Genomic DNA, 16817 nt, shown 5'->3' on the forward strand with positions numbered 1-16817 from the left:
CCTGTCTATTTTGGTACCAATACCATGGCATTTTTGTTACTATTGCTTTGTAATAGAGTTGAAGATCTGGTATTGCAATACCCCCTGCTTCGCTCTTTCTACTGAGGATTGCTTTAGCTATTCTGGGTTTCTTATTCTTCCAAATGAATTTCATAATTGCTTGCTCTATTTCTGTAAGGTACATCATTGGGATTTTAATTGGAATTGCATTGAATCTGTATAGCACTTTTGGTAGTATGGCCATTTCGACAATATTAATTCTGCCTATCCAAGAACATGGGAGGTCTTTCCATCTTCTAAGGTTTTCTTTAATTTCTTTCTTTAGTGTTCTGTAGTTCTCATTGTAGAGGTTTTTCACCTCTTTTGTGAGATTGATTCCCAAGTATTTTATTTTTTTGATGCTATTGTGAATGGGGAAGTTTTCCTAATTTCTTTTTCTGAAGATTCATCACATGTATAAAAATGCATTGGATTTATGAGCATTGATCTTGTAACCTGCTACTTTACTGAATTCACTTATGAGTTCTAAGAGTTTTCTGGTGGAATTTCCAGGTTCCTCTAAATATATAATCATGTCATCAGCGAACAGGGATAGTTTGAGTTCCTCTTTTCCAATTCGTATCCCTTTAATTTCTTTGGTCTGTCTAATTGCTCTGGCTAGAGTCTCAAGAACGATATTGAATAGAAGTGGTGAAAGAGGGCATCCCTGTCTTGTTCCAGTTTTTAGGGGGAATGCTTTCAGTTTTTCACCATTTAGAATGATATTGGCCATGGGCTTAGAATAGATGGCCTTTACAATGTTAAGGAATGTTCCCACTACCCCAATTTTCTCTAGTATTTTGAGCATGAAGGGATGCTGTATTTTATCAAATGCTTTTTCTGCATCTATGGAAATAATCATGTGATTCTTAACTTTTGGTCTGTTGATATGGTGAATGACATTTATTGATTTCCGGATGTTGAACCAACCTTGCATCCCTGGGATAAAACCCACTTGATCGTGGTGCACTATCTTTTAAATATATTTTGGATGCGATATGCTAAAATTTTGTTGAGAATTTTTGCATTGATGTTCATTAAGGATATTGGTCTGAAATTTTCTTTCCTTGATGTGTCTCTGTCTGGTTTAGGTATCAGGGAAATATTGACTTCATAGAATGAGTTTGGGAGGGTTCCCTCCTCTTCTATTTTATGGAATACTTTGAGGAGTATTGGAATGAGCTCTTCTTTAAAGGTTTTGTAGAACTCGGCTGAGAATCCATCTGGTCCCGGACTTTTCTTTTTTGGTAGGCTTTTGATGACCTCTTCTATTTCATTGCTTGAAATTGATTTATTTAAGTTGTGTATGTCCTCCTCGTTCAGTTTAGGTAATTCATATGTCTCTAGAAACTTGTTGATGTCTTCGAGGTTTTCTATTTCGTTGGAGTATAGATTTTCAAAATAGCTTCTAATTATGTTTTGTATTTCACTCGTGTCTGTTGTGATATTTCCTTGTTCATTCTGAATTTTAGTAATTTGAGTTTTCTCCCTCTTTCTCTTTGTTAGTGTGGCTAAGTGTTTATCAATTTTGTTTATTTTTTCAAAGAACCAACTATTTATTTTGTTAATTTTTCCGATTGTTTCTTTTGTTTCAATTTCGTTGATTTCGGCTCTGATTTTAACTATTACCTGTCTTCTACTACTTTTGGTGTTGGTCTGCTCTTCTTTTTCTAGGGCTTTGAGCTGTAGTGTTAAGTTGTTTATTTGTTGATTTCTACTTCTTTTGTTGAATGCACCCCATGAAATAAATCTTCCTCTAAGTACTGCTTTCATAGTGTCCCAGAGATTTTGATATGATGTGTCTTTGTTCTCGTTTACTTCTAAGAATTTTTTTATTTCTCTCCTGATGTCTTCTGTTATCCATTCATCATATAATAGCGTATTATTTAATCTCCAGGTATTGGAGAAGTTTCTGTTTTTTATTCTATCATTTATTTCTAATTTCAATCCATTATGATCTGATAGAGTACAAGGTAGTATCTCTATCTTCTTGTATTTGCTAACAGTAGCTTTGTGGCATAAGACATGGTCTATTTTAGAGAAGGATCCATGTGCTGCTGAGAAGAAGGTGTATTCGTTCTTTGTTGGATGGTATATTCTGTATAAGTCGGTTAAGTCTAAATTGTTGATTGTGTTATTGAGATCTATGGTTTCTTTATTCAATTTTTGTTTGGACGATCTATCTAGCGGTGAGAGAGGTGTGTTAAAATCGCCTAGTATTATTGTGTTGTGGTCTTTGATTTCTGGAATTGAGGATTTGTTTGACGTACATGGATGAGCCAATGTTCGGGGCATAGATGTTTATGATTGTTATGTCTTGCTGATTTATGCTTCCCTTAAGCAGTATGAACTGACCTTCTTTATCCCTACTAACTAACTGTGACTTGAAGTCCACATTATCTGAAATGAGGATAGATACTGCAGCTTTTTTGGTATGTCTGTGTGCATGGTATGTTTTTCCCCATCCTTTCACCTTTAGTCTATGGGTATCTCTTTCTATGAGGTGAGTCTCTTGCAGGCAGCAAATTGTTGGATTTTTCTTTTTAATCCATTGTGCCAGTCTATGTCTTTTGATTGATGAGTTCAGGCCATTAACATTCAGGGTTATTATTGTGATATGATTTGTATTCCCAGTCATTTGACTCATTTTTGTTTTTTGACATGATTTGATTTCCCCTTTATTTGGCTATTCCTTTAGGCTAGTTCCTCCCTTTGCTGATTTGCATCGTTGTTTTTCATCTCTTCCTCATGGAATATTTTGCTGAGAATGTTCTGCAATGCCGGCTTTCTTTTTGTAAATTCCTTTAGCTTTTGTTTATCATGGAAGGATCTTATTTCATCGTCAAATCTGAAAGTAAGTTTTGCTGGGTCTAAGATTCTTGGTTGGCATCCGTTTTCTTTCAGGGCTTGGTGAATGTTGTTCCAGGCCCTTCTATCTTTTAGGGTCTGGATTGAAAAATCTGCTGATATTCTTATTGGTTTCCCCCTGAATGTAATTTGATTCTTTTCTCTCACAGCCTTTAAAATTCTGTCTTTATTTTGTATGTTAGGTATTTTCATTATAATGTGCCTTGGTGTGGGTCTGTTGTAATTTTGTGTATTTGGAGTCCTATAAGCCTCTTGTACTTGGTTTTCCATTTCATTCTTCAGATTTGGGAAATTTTCTGATATTATTTCATTGAATAGATTGTTCATTCCTTTGATTTGTTTCTCTAAGCCTTCCTCAGTCCCAATAATTCTTAAATTTGGCCTTTTCATGATATCCCATAATTCTTGTAGATTCTGTTCATGATTTCTTACCATCTTTTCTGTTTGGTCAACTTTGTTTTCAAGATTAAATATTTGTCTTCAGTATCTGAGGTTCTGTCTTCCAGGTGTTCTATCCTATTGGTTATGCTTTCTATGGAGTTTTTAACTTGGTTATTGTTTCCTTCATTTCAAGGATTTCTGTTTGGATTTTTTCAATATCTCTAACTCTTTATTGAAATGATCTCTTGCTTCCCGTATTTGCTCCTTTAACTGTTGATTGGTGCGATCATTTAATGCCTGCATTTGCTCTTTCATCTCCTCGTTTGCTTCCCTGATTGTTTTAATTATGTACATTCTGAACTCCCTTTCTGACATTTCTTCTGCTGTGCTGTTGTTGGGTTTTATTGATATAGTATCTAGGTTTGTTTGGGACATTATCTTCCCTTGTTTTCTCATATTGGTCAGATGTCAGTGGGACTTTGTGATATTGCAGAGTTCTTCTATTGGCTTATATTGTCCCTGTAGATTTCCAGTGTATCACCTTCCTGCCTTCAGTAGCCTGAAATCTTGGAGTAACTTGATAATGCAGTGCTTCCAAGGAAAGCTGCCCCTAGTCCTCTACTGGTTCCAGGACTTGGAGCTGGCTCTGTGTGGAAAGGCTCTCACTGGGGAGTCTGCTCCAAGAAGCTAGCCTGGAAAGGCGCTTCCTGCCGGAGGGGGCCAGGCTGCGGTCTGCTTGGGGAAGTCCTTGGCTGCCCTGTCCTGGTCCCTGAAGCAACCTGTGGGCAGGAACTCGCCACCCTGGTTCAGGGACTTGAAGCTTGGTTCTGTGCAGAAAGGCTCTCACTGGGGGGCCTGCTCCGAGATGCTGGAGAATCTGGCCCTGTGGGAGGAACCCACCGCTGGAGTGGGCAGGGCCACCTGGGGAGGACTCCTGCTGCTCTGCCTTACTCTAATAAGCCACCCGAATCCGGGCCTGCCATCTGGGTAGCACTTCACCGCTTCACTGCTTCACCGGGTGGGGGAGACTCACCTCGAGGCTCTATTTTAGTCCGAGTCTCTCAATGCCTCCCCTTCTTGAATCCTGGGTTCTGGAGCGACTGGAGATGCAGTCACCCTCTAGTCCGCCATCTTGGATCGCCCCGTGGAAAAAGCCTGTGGCGGGGAGGGGGGTGGCGGGGGGCAGGTCCGCCTGGAGAGGTCTCAGGCTGCCTTGCCCTGGTCCCAGAGGCTCCTTGGGGGCCGGAGGTTACCGCTGGCTTGGGGACTGGCTCTGTGTGGAAAGGCTCTCACTGGGCGGTCTGCTCTGAGAAGCTAGCCTGGAAAGGCGCTTCCCATCGGAGTTATAGCTGAATTTTACATTCACTTGTGTTGTTGAGTTTTCTTTGTGAGTCAATCTAAAGCTCTTTTCCTTATGTCAGGCAAGATGAGCTGTTAAACTCACTGCTCTGTTTGGCCTCTGGTCTCTCAGGTTAATGCTTTTTGTGTGTAACACACACTCACGTCTGCATGTCTCTCTCTGCACGTAATGTGTGCCTATATCTGCATCTCTCTGCATGAACTTGCCTATATCTGCATCTGTGGGTTTATCTGTCTTTATCTTTCTACCTGTAACATGTATGTATGTTGCATCTCTTTGCATAATGTGTGTACGTCTGTGTAGCTGTGTGTAACATGTATGTGTCTGCATCTCAGTATGCAGCATGCTTACAACTGCATCTCTCTGTGTGTATATTTTTTACCATCACAAGTAACAGGGAGCCTGCCTATTGCCCTGTGTTCTGAGTGTTTGCTTTTACTCTTTTGGCAGTTAGGGTGGCTCTCCCCCTGCTAACATCACCTTGTGCTGACGCCCGTATATTGTGCCCTTAGTTCCTTGGTTTTGGAACTCCTCTTGGCTTCTGATAGAGCATGGTATATTGTAGTCGGCTGGTGGCCCCCTCTGCCCACATCTTTCCTGAAGCGGCCTTGTCCCCTTTGTGCCTTGTTGTCCTCTAACACATCCCCTACACCATTTGGCTGTCCACCTGTCTGCTTGCCGTAGCAGAGCCATGACCTGTGGCACCTTTGTCACCACCAGGTTCTGTTGTCTGCAGCTAAGCCACAGCCCTTGCCAGTTGGCTTGGCCTCCAAGCGTGTTCTCAGTGGTCTTGATTGACTCCTGTCACAGTACTGCCTGTTTGCATGCTTAGGAGAGCCTGACCTGTACCCTGGGCAGTTTTCTATTCAAATCCTTGGCTCCCATTTTTTCTTTAGATGTCTTAACTACATCACCTGAGCCTTCTCTGTCCAGGGCCTGTGAACCTTCAAAACTGCCGACAAGTTCAGTTTGCTCATTCCCAATTCTGTGGACATATATTCTTGAGTGGGGAAGAGTTTATAGACCCCACAGCAATGTGACACACTGATTGTGAGCTGGGGCGCTTCTGTTCATGTGGGTGTGATGGTGCTCCAGAGAGCAAGGTCAGTCGCCTCCTGCCCTGTTTGCGATGCCTTAATGGGCTTCCTCCCCTGGTGTCAATTCAGAGACCCCCCTTGGAAACTCAGTGTTGCCCTCTGCTGATGGTCTGGTGTGCAGCTCGGTGAGTGTGCCGGCACCTGAATCTGCTCCTGGCCCCTCACCTCTGTGTTCCATGCACCTTGGCTGTTTCTCCCTCCTGTCACAAAACAAGTATGGTTAGATTTCTAAGCCTGGCATGTGAGGGAAGACATATTAATCCTAAAAATAGGTTTCACACCTCTCCTTTTTTTAAACTTTCAGAAAATTGACTGGACTTTTTCTTTTGGAATATCTTTTTACTATTACAATGATGTGAAAACAGCTTATATTAGGAAAATGAATAATGTGAGCCTTTGCCTTTAAAGAATGTATCATATGACCTTCACTCTTTGTTGGAAAGTGAGCCAACAGGCAACTGCTTATTGCCTGGTCTCCCTCCATAGGTGGCATCATGCCTGGCACAGGTGTACTTTCAAGATCAGAGTCCACCTGAGGGGTAACTTTTTCAGTTTTCCAGGGCCCATGACCTCAACTCAGTGACTTGAAACAACACAGATTTGGTGCCCTCAGGTTTGGGGCCAGAAGTCCAAAATCGGGGGACGGGCAGAGCTGGTTCCTCTTAGGCTCTGGGGAGCACTGCCCATGCCTCCTGCATTTTAGCTGGTGGACATGCCACCCCATTTTCCACTTTGTCTGTCACGTGCCTCCCCTGTGCAGCCCTCCTCTGCTCAAGAGTGCACCAGTGCTTGGTCAGTCCAGGATCATCCCATCTCCAGATCCTTCACTGTAAAGGCCCATTTCTAAATAGAGTCACACAGGTTAGGACCTACACATCTTTGGAGGTGCCACCATCCAACCTATTACAATCAATTTATTCAGTTTATAAAACTCTGACTTCAAGAAGTCTCCCCGCCTGTGTCAAACCCTAGGAAGGATAAAAAGATGACCTTCTTGTGCACTGTGGACAGAACCATGTTCCCCATGTCACAGCCCACCCCATCATGGGCTATATTTAGGAGGTGCTTAAGACTTCATGAGGTTGTGAACATGCATCCTGATCCTATAGGACTGTCCTTGTAGGAAGAGGCAGAGAGACTGGAAGCATGCAGAGTAAGGCCCTGTGAAGACGCAGGAGAACCTGGGAGAGAGGACACAGGGGGAGCAGCCCTCTGACACCTTGATTCTGGACCTCTAGGCTCTGGTTCTGGGAGGAAGTATCTACTGTTCTTGAGAAGTGGGGGCTACTCTCCCTGGAAGAGTCTGAGACACAGGAAGCAGTAGTCCCCATGGCCACAGCCAGCCCGGCACCAGGAGCTGGGACATCCAGAGTATAGGCACAAGGTGCTGGTTCAGCAGCATCTGGACCCAGTAGTGGTCACAACAGGACTGTCAGTGCCACCAGACTCACCCAGATCCTGTCCTGTCTAGGACACAGTGGGGTGTTCAGAGCAGGCGTGGGCAAAGAGCTCGTCTCTGTGGAGAGTGAACTGCCCACCCACGTCAAGCTACCTTTTATTTAATTTTATTTTCAGACAGGACCTCCCTAAATTGCCAAGACTGACCTCAAACTTATAATCCTTCTGCCTCAGCCTCCTGAGTCACTGGTGAGCCACTTCACCCAGCTCCCAGTGTTCCACTAAGTATCTCTCTCCTCTCTTCTCTCTCTCTCCCCGCTCCCATTTATCTATTATTTATTTATTTGTTTATCTATGCATGCTGTGCTGGGGATTGAACCCAGGGCCTTGTGCTTGAAAGGCAAAGCACTCTATGAACTGAGCTATATCCCCTCAAGCTATCTTTTTTAGACAGCTCAAGAAAAAAGTAGAAATGATAAAAGTTCAGCTAATTCAGAGGTGGGTTTGATGAGGGATTCTTTTCATTTCATACTCTTGCATTATTTGCAAGTATGCTAATTTTGATAATGTATTTTAGTAGCAGCAAAACTTCTATCACACACACACGTATTAATTTGATACTGAAGATTGAACCTAGAGGCGTACACTGAGCCACATCCTCAGCCCTTTTTATTTTTTATTTTGCTAAGTGGCTTAGGGCCTTGCCTAGTTGCTGAGGTTGGGCTCAAACTTGTAATCCTGCTGCTTCAACCTCCTGAGTTGCTGGACCACAGGTGTTTGTTAACGAATCTTACAGTTCTGAGTTGAGAACTGCTATGCTTGATTAACTGCTCACTTTAAAACTGGAGGCTCCCCCTCCAGTCGTCTTCTACTCAGATAGAGTGAAGGCAGTTTGGAGAGGTGGCCCAAGTCACGAGTCACTGAATGGCTGTGAAGCCAAAGACCCTGTTACCAGCTGTCCAGGAAATGTCACCTGAGAAAATGCACACTTCCTGAAAGGTCACCGCTGGAACACTGTAGCTGAGGGAAGCATTAGGTCACATGGGGTGGCAGTGAAGCAGTGCTCACTCCTGGAACTTGGCCACAGCAGTGAGCTCCCGAGTGCTGGGCTCTGTGCTTCCTTTTGGGAACCATCTGCTGCTACTTCTCTGTACTCCTCCTGTTCTTGCTTGCAGACAAACTGGGGAGGTTGTGTGCCTGTGGTGTACAGAGCCGAAGGAAGGACAGGAGTTGGTGTTCAGTGAGCACACAGTATCAGTTTGGGGAGATGAAGTCTTGTTGCTTCCGAGGTCTGTTCTGGAGGAGAGGGTGAGGGCCTGGGTGTGCAGTGACCCCTGTGGTGCAGGAAGGGAAGCTGCCAGCTTGGGGACACAGCTGACCATGCAACTGTCCTGTGATTCTTGCAAGCGTGTGAACCCTGCGTTCTCCGCCTGCTATACCATGTGATGTCCCATGGGTTGGCACTTCCTCCCCTCTGCTCGGCATACACCCTGACCATCTGGCAGGAGAAGTCAAGCATGCTGCCCCCTCCAATGTAGCACACACCACCTCAAGTTCATCTCAGCCTGTCTAGGCATGCAGTTCTGGAGCATGGCACAAGAACAGCCACACTGCTACGCTCTCATCACACCTGTCCTCCAGAGCCCTTCATCTCCCCAACTATACTGTGTGCTCATTGAACACCAACTCCTGTCCTTCCTTCAGCTCCCAGCACCCCTCCTACCCTCTGTCCCTGATTTAATGACTGTAAGCACCTCATGTAAGTGAGGTGAGATGGAATCTTAGGGTAGTTTTGATTTGCATTTCTCTTATTACTAAAGATGTTGAACATTTTTTCATATATCTGTTGATTGCTTGTAGATCATCTTCTGTGAAGTGTCTGTTCATTTCCTTAGCCCATTTGTTGATTGGGTTATTTTTATTCTTGGTGTAGAGTTTTTTGAGTTCTTTATATATTCTGGAAATTAGTGCTGTATCTGAAGTAAGAGTGGCAAAGATTTTCTCCCACTCTGTAGGCTCTCTCTTCACATTGCTGATGGTTTCCTTTGCTGAGAGAAAGCTTTTTAGTTTGAATCTATCCCAGTGGTTGATTCTTGCTTTTATTTCTTGTGCTATGGGAGTCCTGTTAAGGAAGTCTGATCCTAAGACATGGCACTATTTCTGGAGAGCAGTGAATTTCTGCTTTTCCTCTGGCGTGTTTGTGATTTTAGCTGGAAAAGCTTTTCTGGTTCAAAAGTGTCTTTGTTCTGTGTTTGAATCAATGACACACGCTTGTGTAGGTGAGACCCAGGGAGGGCGGCGTGTGCCCAGGTGCACTTTGTCTTGGTGGCTGCAGCCCTGCCAGGCTGCTCCGCCTGTGCTGACAGTGGTGACTGTCGCAAGCGGCAGAGAGGTGAGTGTCTAGAATTTGGATCCAAACAAACTGGCTTTATTTGATACACTCGGGATAACACAAACCTTAATTTTTCTAATATCACACATCAATCAAATCGAATGGCAAATAAACACACCTCAATCAAATAGTCCAAAGTCCTCTCTGCCTTGTCGGTTCCGATGACCCCAAATGCGACGTTATCTTAGTTGGAGAGAAGACTACGGCTGGTCTCCGAACTCCCTCCGGCCAATGGTTTGGGAATCGAGGACGGCGGGCTCCGCGGGTCGTAAAGCCCTCAAAGCAGCGGAGTATTGACGGATGGATGATTGATGGGGCTCGCGAACCTGGCTGATGTGGATTCGTCAGGAGATCTGGGCTGAGCCGAGGAGCTGTCTGAGAGGAGAGTTTATATGCTCTTTTTCTTGGCTTGTCTCCAATTTTGGTCCAGATGGTGTCTTATCTCCTTGGTGCAGCGCCCTTGTTACACTTATGTCTTTTTGGCTTGCCGTCCACTAGAGGCTTATCATTTATTCGTTAGACATCCAAGTCTGCTCCTTTCAGTGACAGATTAGTGTGACCAGCTCAGCTGCTGCATCACAGCCAGCACTGGTGAGCAAGAGGGGCTTGTTCGCAGTTCTCCAGTCAGGGAACACTGAGGCAAGTAGGCAACACTGGGTCCTTGGTTCCGAATATGTCCCAGGTCTCTGCCAGCCAGTTCATCCCCACAGTGCTTCCTCCCACGCTTGCAGGCCAAGAGCAGCCTTGGTGCTTAGTGTGTCAAAAATAAAAGTCTCAGGCATCTTCAGTGTTGGCGATGTGGATTGCAGTTTGTGGTTTTTCTCATCACAGGAAAGAAACTCTGTAAAGAAAAGGTATTCACAATGCTTGATTACTGCCTTATGGTTTTATTTCCTTATTTCATAAAAAAGAAATATTTGAAAATTTCAGTGTACTTAAGTGGTTAAAATGTCAGTTTCTTCTGGTTTGGTTGATGCTTATCAAAAACACATCCCACAGGCGATTAGCCTTAGTTAAGTCTTTAAGACAAGGGACACCAGGGATGTTGAATACTCACCAGACGTGTCAGGGTGCGCAAGTCAGAGACCAGACGTCACGCAGCCACAGCATTCATGGTTGTGTGTCTGGTCTCTGTTTTGATAGAGCAATTTGATGTCTGAAACTGCCTTGGCTGAGTATCTCAAAACCCTTGGGAGAGTCTAACAGATATAACTTTCTTGAAAGAACCAGGGCACAACCCCAATTTTTCAAAGTGAAAATGGTGTGGTAGAACTTACCCTTGTACTTTGAAGCTCATGATCCATCTCTGATTTAATGTGATTTTTATTTTGGTCTCTGAATTGCAAACCAGATATTTATTATATGCTCTTAAAAGGAAAAGCCAAATGAAGGTCTCCCTGGGAAAATATTTTAATAAAATCTGTCTTTATTTCAGTATCTTAAATAGTGAAGATGAAGAAATATTCAATAATGAAGAGTGTGAATATGCATCCAAAAAAAGGAAAAAGGAACATTTCAGAAATGACACAAATACCCAAAGTAAGGTCATTTTCCTCAATATTACGATGTTTTACTTGTTGAGATTGTTGATATGCCCAAGTGCTTTGGCTGTGCTACCTTTTAAAATAAGCAGTGCTGTGGGTATGTCAGCAAGCCCTGTGTCCAGTGTTGCCCACTGAGTTAGTGATCAGGCATTGTACATTTTAATCGTTTGAGTTTTAAGATTCACACAAACAAAAGATGGCAAAACCCATAGCACTGCCCCAGGTCCGAAGGGTGGTTACTCCTCAGTTCACTCCTTAGCAGCGAAGCCAACCGAGAAGGAGAGGACATTGGGGACAGGACTGGATGTGGGAGGAGCTGGAGTTTGGTTCACGGGATGCTGTGCAGGTAGATGGGCACAGGACGGTGGTGGGGCAGGAACTCTCCTGACAGGGCGCAGAGTAGCTCAAGTCTCTGACACCTTCAAGGTGTGAGGAAGGCAGGTCCGGAAGCACCAGAGGCTCTTGGCGCAGAAGGATGTTTGAGGGTTCAGTTGCTCTTTCTAGTCACTTGCGTCTTGATGTTGTTACTGTAGTCATCACTAGCACCAGTTTTTCTTTCAGCCGCTAAGACAAGCAGTCCTCTTAAGCCATTTTCCCATGCGGTGTCTCAGCATTCTCAGCAGATCAAGATACAAGGCATTTCAGTTTACCTTGACCCACGTAAAGCATCTTTTGTCCATACCATGCATCCCGTAATTTTGTTGGCATGTCCAGTTGTTGAAGTTCCTTTAAGATCTTCATATTGAAATGACTTGCCACATTTTTAAAATAAAGTTAATTTTTATTCCAGGTTTTTATCGTGAAAAATGGATCTATGTCCATAAAGAAAGCACAAAAGAAGTAAGTATTTTATTATAAATAGGATCCTGTCCTATAGAGCCTCTGTTGAATATGTAATGTCACCTTAAAGAAGTTGTTGTTTTTGAATATCAAATCTGTGATTCACATTCTGACAGAGGTGTATATGTGAGTAGTGTTTGAAGCGATGACTCACAGTTATGTGCATGAGTGTGGGCTGTGTATATGTGCATGTGCACATGTGTGGATGTGTTTGTGGTGCATATTCTACCCAAATGTGTATTGTGTGTGTATATATGCATTGTGTGTTGTGTATGTTTTGTCATGTGTCTGGTGTGTGTGGATGTGTGGTGTGTATGTGTGATGTATGTAGATATGTGTGGTGTGTGTATATGCCTGACATTTGTGGTGTGTGCTGTGCATATTTGTGTGTGCATTTGTGAAGGATGTGTGTGTGCACACATGCCCTGCATGATCCCTATACATCTCTGAATCTGCAGTGGTTTTTTCAGGTGTGGTTTTGAGGTGTGATCTTTTGGTGGGAGCTGTGGCTTCAGGTGGGGATGCTCCTTGCTCTGATGTGTATTGAGGTGAGGGTGACCACTGAGCCCCTCATTTTGTGTGTACACTGACTCGTATAGAAATTGCTCTCGAGGTTGGAGCAGCAGAGCAGTTTGAATGCTTGCCTGCCTTTGATTGCCAGGTCAGTGAAAGCTTTATTATCAGCCTCAAGCCCATGTTGCTTCCAGCTCTGTTTCCTGTCTCTCTCCTCAGTGCCAACGAAGCTTAGCCCTTATGAACCCCTGCAAAACTTTGCATTTACTGTCTTTCACAGCAATTGGGGAAAGTAATTCAAGGAGCAATTATTATTACATAGTAAGTTAGGGTAAGTTAAGTGTTCTGGAAGTGTTAATAATGGATGTCTTTAAACTAGCCCAGCATCCTAGAAACTTAGGATTAGATTCTGAGAAAGAAAACTAATGACCTATGTGGTGATGGTTAGTATTGTTAAATAGGCATAACAAGACTCTAGTCTTAATAGTTAACATATACTCTAAGATGCGATGGGAAGATTTACAGAATCTAACCTCGTGGAGCTTGTAAAAGACTATTCAGTATGTCGTCTGCTCTGTTTTACTACATGAATTGCAACTGGAATTTGTCTTGAGGCAGCAGGGATGTCTGGAGATCCTTGGTTAGGATCTGATGGACTTGGGATTGCCCAGGACTGGCACTGCACACCCACATTGCCTGCAAGGACACTTGTGTGGTCTACTCTGAACCAGACCCATTCCTGTTGTGAGATGGCAGCTGCCTGGAAGAGGTGTCTGCACCAGCATTTAGAATTTCATTCATTCAGAAAAGAAGAAATTGACTGTAAGCTGGGATGTGTTTCAGATTGCAATCTGTACCTGTTTATATTTCACTTCCCCACAAAGTAGAAATGCTCTAGGAAAGCATTCTGCACAAGAGATGCTCAGTGAACATGTATATTAGCTGTGTCAGATAAGCAAGTGGTTGGTTCCTGTACACACTAGGACTGTCCTTGGGCTCAGGCACAAAACCAGGAATGCCTGAAAGGCCAAATCTGAGGCCAGCAGACATTCTGCTACTCCAGCTGCCCCCGTTCCAGCCCCACTTGCATGTTTGGAATCTGTCACTTCTTGTGACTCCTGTCATTGTCTTTCAGTTTACCTGTCCCCACAACTCTAAATTAAAACCCTGCATATAGACAGCAGGTATTTGAAACCCTGAAGGTCGAGTTTAAAATGACTGCTGAGCCTTAGGTGCAGATCTGCAGACTGGGGGAGTACAGTGTGCTCCATTAAGGGAGGCCTTCAGGGTAGGCTGAGGGAAATGATTTGTGCTTCAGCTTCAGCAGGACTGTGTTCTCATTATTAGCTTTTTTGTATTGGGTGCTAGGCACCCATGCCTCCCAGCTTGGAAACTTGCCATTGTCAGGTCCACCACATGCCTTCAGACCTCTCCCCACAGCCAGGAGGCCCTCTAAGGCTTGCACCTTGATAGTTGAGCACACTCCCAGCCCTGGGCAGTACAGATCTCCCTGCAGGGAAGTCCTTCTCTAGCATGTGCCATGCCAGCATCCTTGGGCCTAGTTGTGTCTGCCCCACCTGTCCACAGCAAAAGAAGCCAGTGAGGGATTCTGTAAATACCTTGTCATTACATTAGCAGTGGTATAGAAATGCAAGTTAATGCACAATGTTTCAATTATGCATAAATGGCTAAACTCTATCATTGTTACAAATTTTACTCTCATATACATCTGGAATAATCTTTAGTGTGAAAGCAAACATCATTTGCATCAACTTTAAAACATGTCCACGTAGCCTAGCTGCCAAGGTTTGTTGACTCTGCTGACCACCAGCTGACCTCACTTCACTGCTTTTCAGAGGCACGGCTACTGCACCCTGGGGGAGGCGTTCAACCGCCTGGACTTCTCCAGTGCAATCCAGGATATCCGGAGGTTCACATATGTGGTCAAAGTAAGTTTTTAATTCCAAAAATGGCTTTGATAAGACTGTGATGCGGCTCAGTGGTAGAGCACTTGCCTAGCATGCACTAGGCCCTGGGTTCAATCCCCGTACCATAGGAAGAGGAAAAAAACTGCTTTGATAACTCTTTCATTACCTGTTTTGAAGATGGTGAATATGAAGCTTTCAAGATGCTTCTAGCAACTGCAGCAAGGTCTCCCCATTGGCTGTAGGAAGAAAGGGGCATGTCCAGGAAGGAACATAGGAGTGGGGACCTCCCTTCCACAGGCTAGCCCTGCCACCCTGGACTCTGAACTCCCCAGGGGCCACACCTTAGCTTTAGTTACTGGGAAAGTAAGCTTTCTTGAGCAAGTCCTGCCTTGCCTGCAGAATTGGTCGCGAGGCAGGACATGTGTCGAGCACTTCAGAGAAGGTGTGTTTTGATGGAGCCTCTAACCCTGTGCTATGCATGCTTGTATTTTGCCCTTTGGTCTTACTGTAGGTAGAGTTGGCCACTCTTATCTTCATTCACACTTTTATAGCCCTGGGAATCACTCCTACCTGTCTCCCAGTATCTTAGCTCTATTCAAACCTAGAAAGACACTGTGGGCCAGAACCTCTGGTTATATGAGGTTTTTGTTTTTTGGTGGATTTTTTTTTGTTTGTTCGTTAGTTGTCAATGGATCTTTTATTTTATTTATTTATATGTGCTGCTGAGAATCAAACCCAGGGCCTCTCACATGCCAGGCAAGTGCTCTACCACTGAGCCACAACTCCAGCCCTGTATGAGAGGTTTTAAAGACATTTTCACATCTCTACTGATGATGGCTTGGTAGCCACAGGCTTCCTGGCTGTGCATAGTGAGGATGCAGAGGCCGGGCACCTGTGGAGGACTGCTCAGGGAAGCAGCTGCCCTCTTCCGCCAGGGGACCTCAGGAGGCGACTGAGCCTCCTCGCACATTGTGTGTGGGAGTTTGGGAACCACCTCAAGGGCTGCTGCTGTTCCCCTAGTCTTCCATGACCTCTTGAGATGGCTGTGGGCAAGGGCCAATAACTTGCACGCAGGTCCTTCTCCACCAGGATGCAGGGTGAGAAAACAAGGACAGAGACCAAATCACAGCTTTCCTGGCGACTGGGAGGCTTTGTTCTGACTCAATTTCCTCTGATTCTGTGAACTCCAGTAGAAGACAAGTGGTTTCTTAGTCATCAATGTGAGTCCTTGAAAGATGCCGTCTTTAATACCTGTGTGGACATTGCTCAGCAGGCTGCTGCAGGGACAGGTCAAGTGCTGATGTGTCGTTGTTATGTGCATTCAGAGCCCTGCTGTGTTATAGGTCCTCGCACACAGTAGGTGTTTCTTATTTCCAAGTGGGAGATGAGCTGACCAGCCACTGTTCACATGGCTTTTTGTAAGGTATTCCACTGATTTTTGTCACTGTTAAGTATTCTCCTTAAGTTTGGCTGAAAGTATGAACTGTCTAGCAGGACATTCTAAAATTATCAATTTTTGCCAGGTACAGGTACCTTCTCTTTTCAAGAATACTTGTTTCTTAGAAATAGAGCATATTATGTCTACTTTTTTTTTTCCTTAATTACCTTTTTTTAAAATTTATTTTTATTGTAAACAAATGGGATACATGTTGATTCTCTGTACATGGAGTAAAGGCATACCATTTGTGTAATCATACATGTACATAGGGTAATGGTATTTGATTCATTCTGTTATTTTTTCCCTCCCCCCCATCCCTCCCACCCCTCTTTTCCCTCTATACAGTCCCTCCTTCCTCCATTCTTGCCGCCTCCCCCCCATTATGTGTCATCATCCACTTATCAGCGAGATCATTCGTCCTTTGATTTTTTGAGATTGGCTTATCTCACTTAGCATGATATTCTCCAATTTCATCCATTTGCCTGCAAATGCCATAATTTTATTATTCTTTATGGCTGAGTAATATTCCATTGTATACATATACCACAGTCTACTTTTTAAGAAAATTCTTCACAAAAGGATGTCCTCCAATCTTCCAAGTTAGCAGAATTATACAGAAAAGCTATTCTATATATATATATATATATATATATATATGTATATAAATCTATAATATTTATTGTGTGTTGATTCATGAATTGAATGTGGGCTATTGAATCAATTCCAGGTATTTCTATAATTTTTCCCCTTAAGAAAATATGCTAAATGGAAGTACATGAGCAAAATGTGTTAATGCTCCTAAGGACAGTCTGTTAAAAGAGGAAGGACAGGGAGGAACCAGCCTTGGGGCCCCCTAGGAAAGTCAGCTTCACTTGAAGGGAGCATCTTTCTTCTGATTTGGGCGTTTGACCTCAACTGAAGTAAAGTCTGACCATTCAGCTCTGGTGCTTTTAAGAAACTCTGGGCATAACTGACAACGATGGGGGTGGGTGGAGGGGACAGAGCTCGTCTTCCACAGG

At 43.9% G+C, this 16817-nt stretch overlaps 1 protein-coding gene across 10 annotated transcripts in view; it reads left to right on the forward strand.

Moving 5' to 3' along the window:
* The window catches only part of FBXO25 (F-box protein 25), a 54659-nt gene that overhangs the window by 18164 nt on the left and 19678 nt on the right, over positions 1-16817 (forward strand). For all 10 annotated transcript variants that reach the window (XM_079141805.1, XM_079141806.1, XM_079141810.1 and 7 more), the window contains exons 3-5: positions 10971-11074; positions 11870-11919; positions 14289-14381. In XM_079141805.1, the coding sequence (XP_078997931.1) occupies positions 10971-11074; positions 11870-11919; positions 14289-14381 (247 nt within the window). The remainder of the gene's footprint in view (positions 1-10970; positions 11075-11869; positions 11920-14288; positions 14382-16817) is intronic.

Source organism: Sciurus vulgaris, assembly GCF_902686455.1.
Source record: "Sciurus vulgaris genome assembly, chromosome: 5".
Lineage (NCBI taxonomy): Eukaryota > Metazoa > Chordata > Mammalia > Rodentia > Sciuridae > Sciurus > Sciurus vulgaris.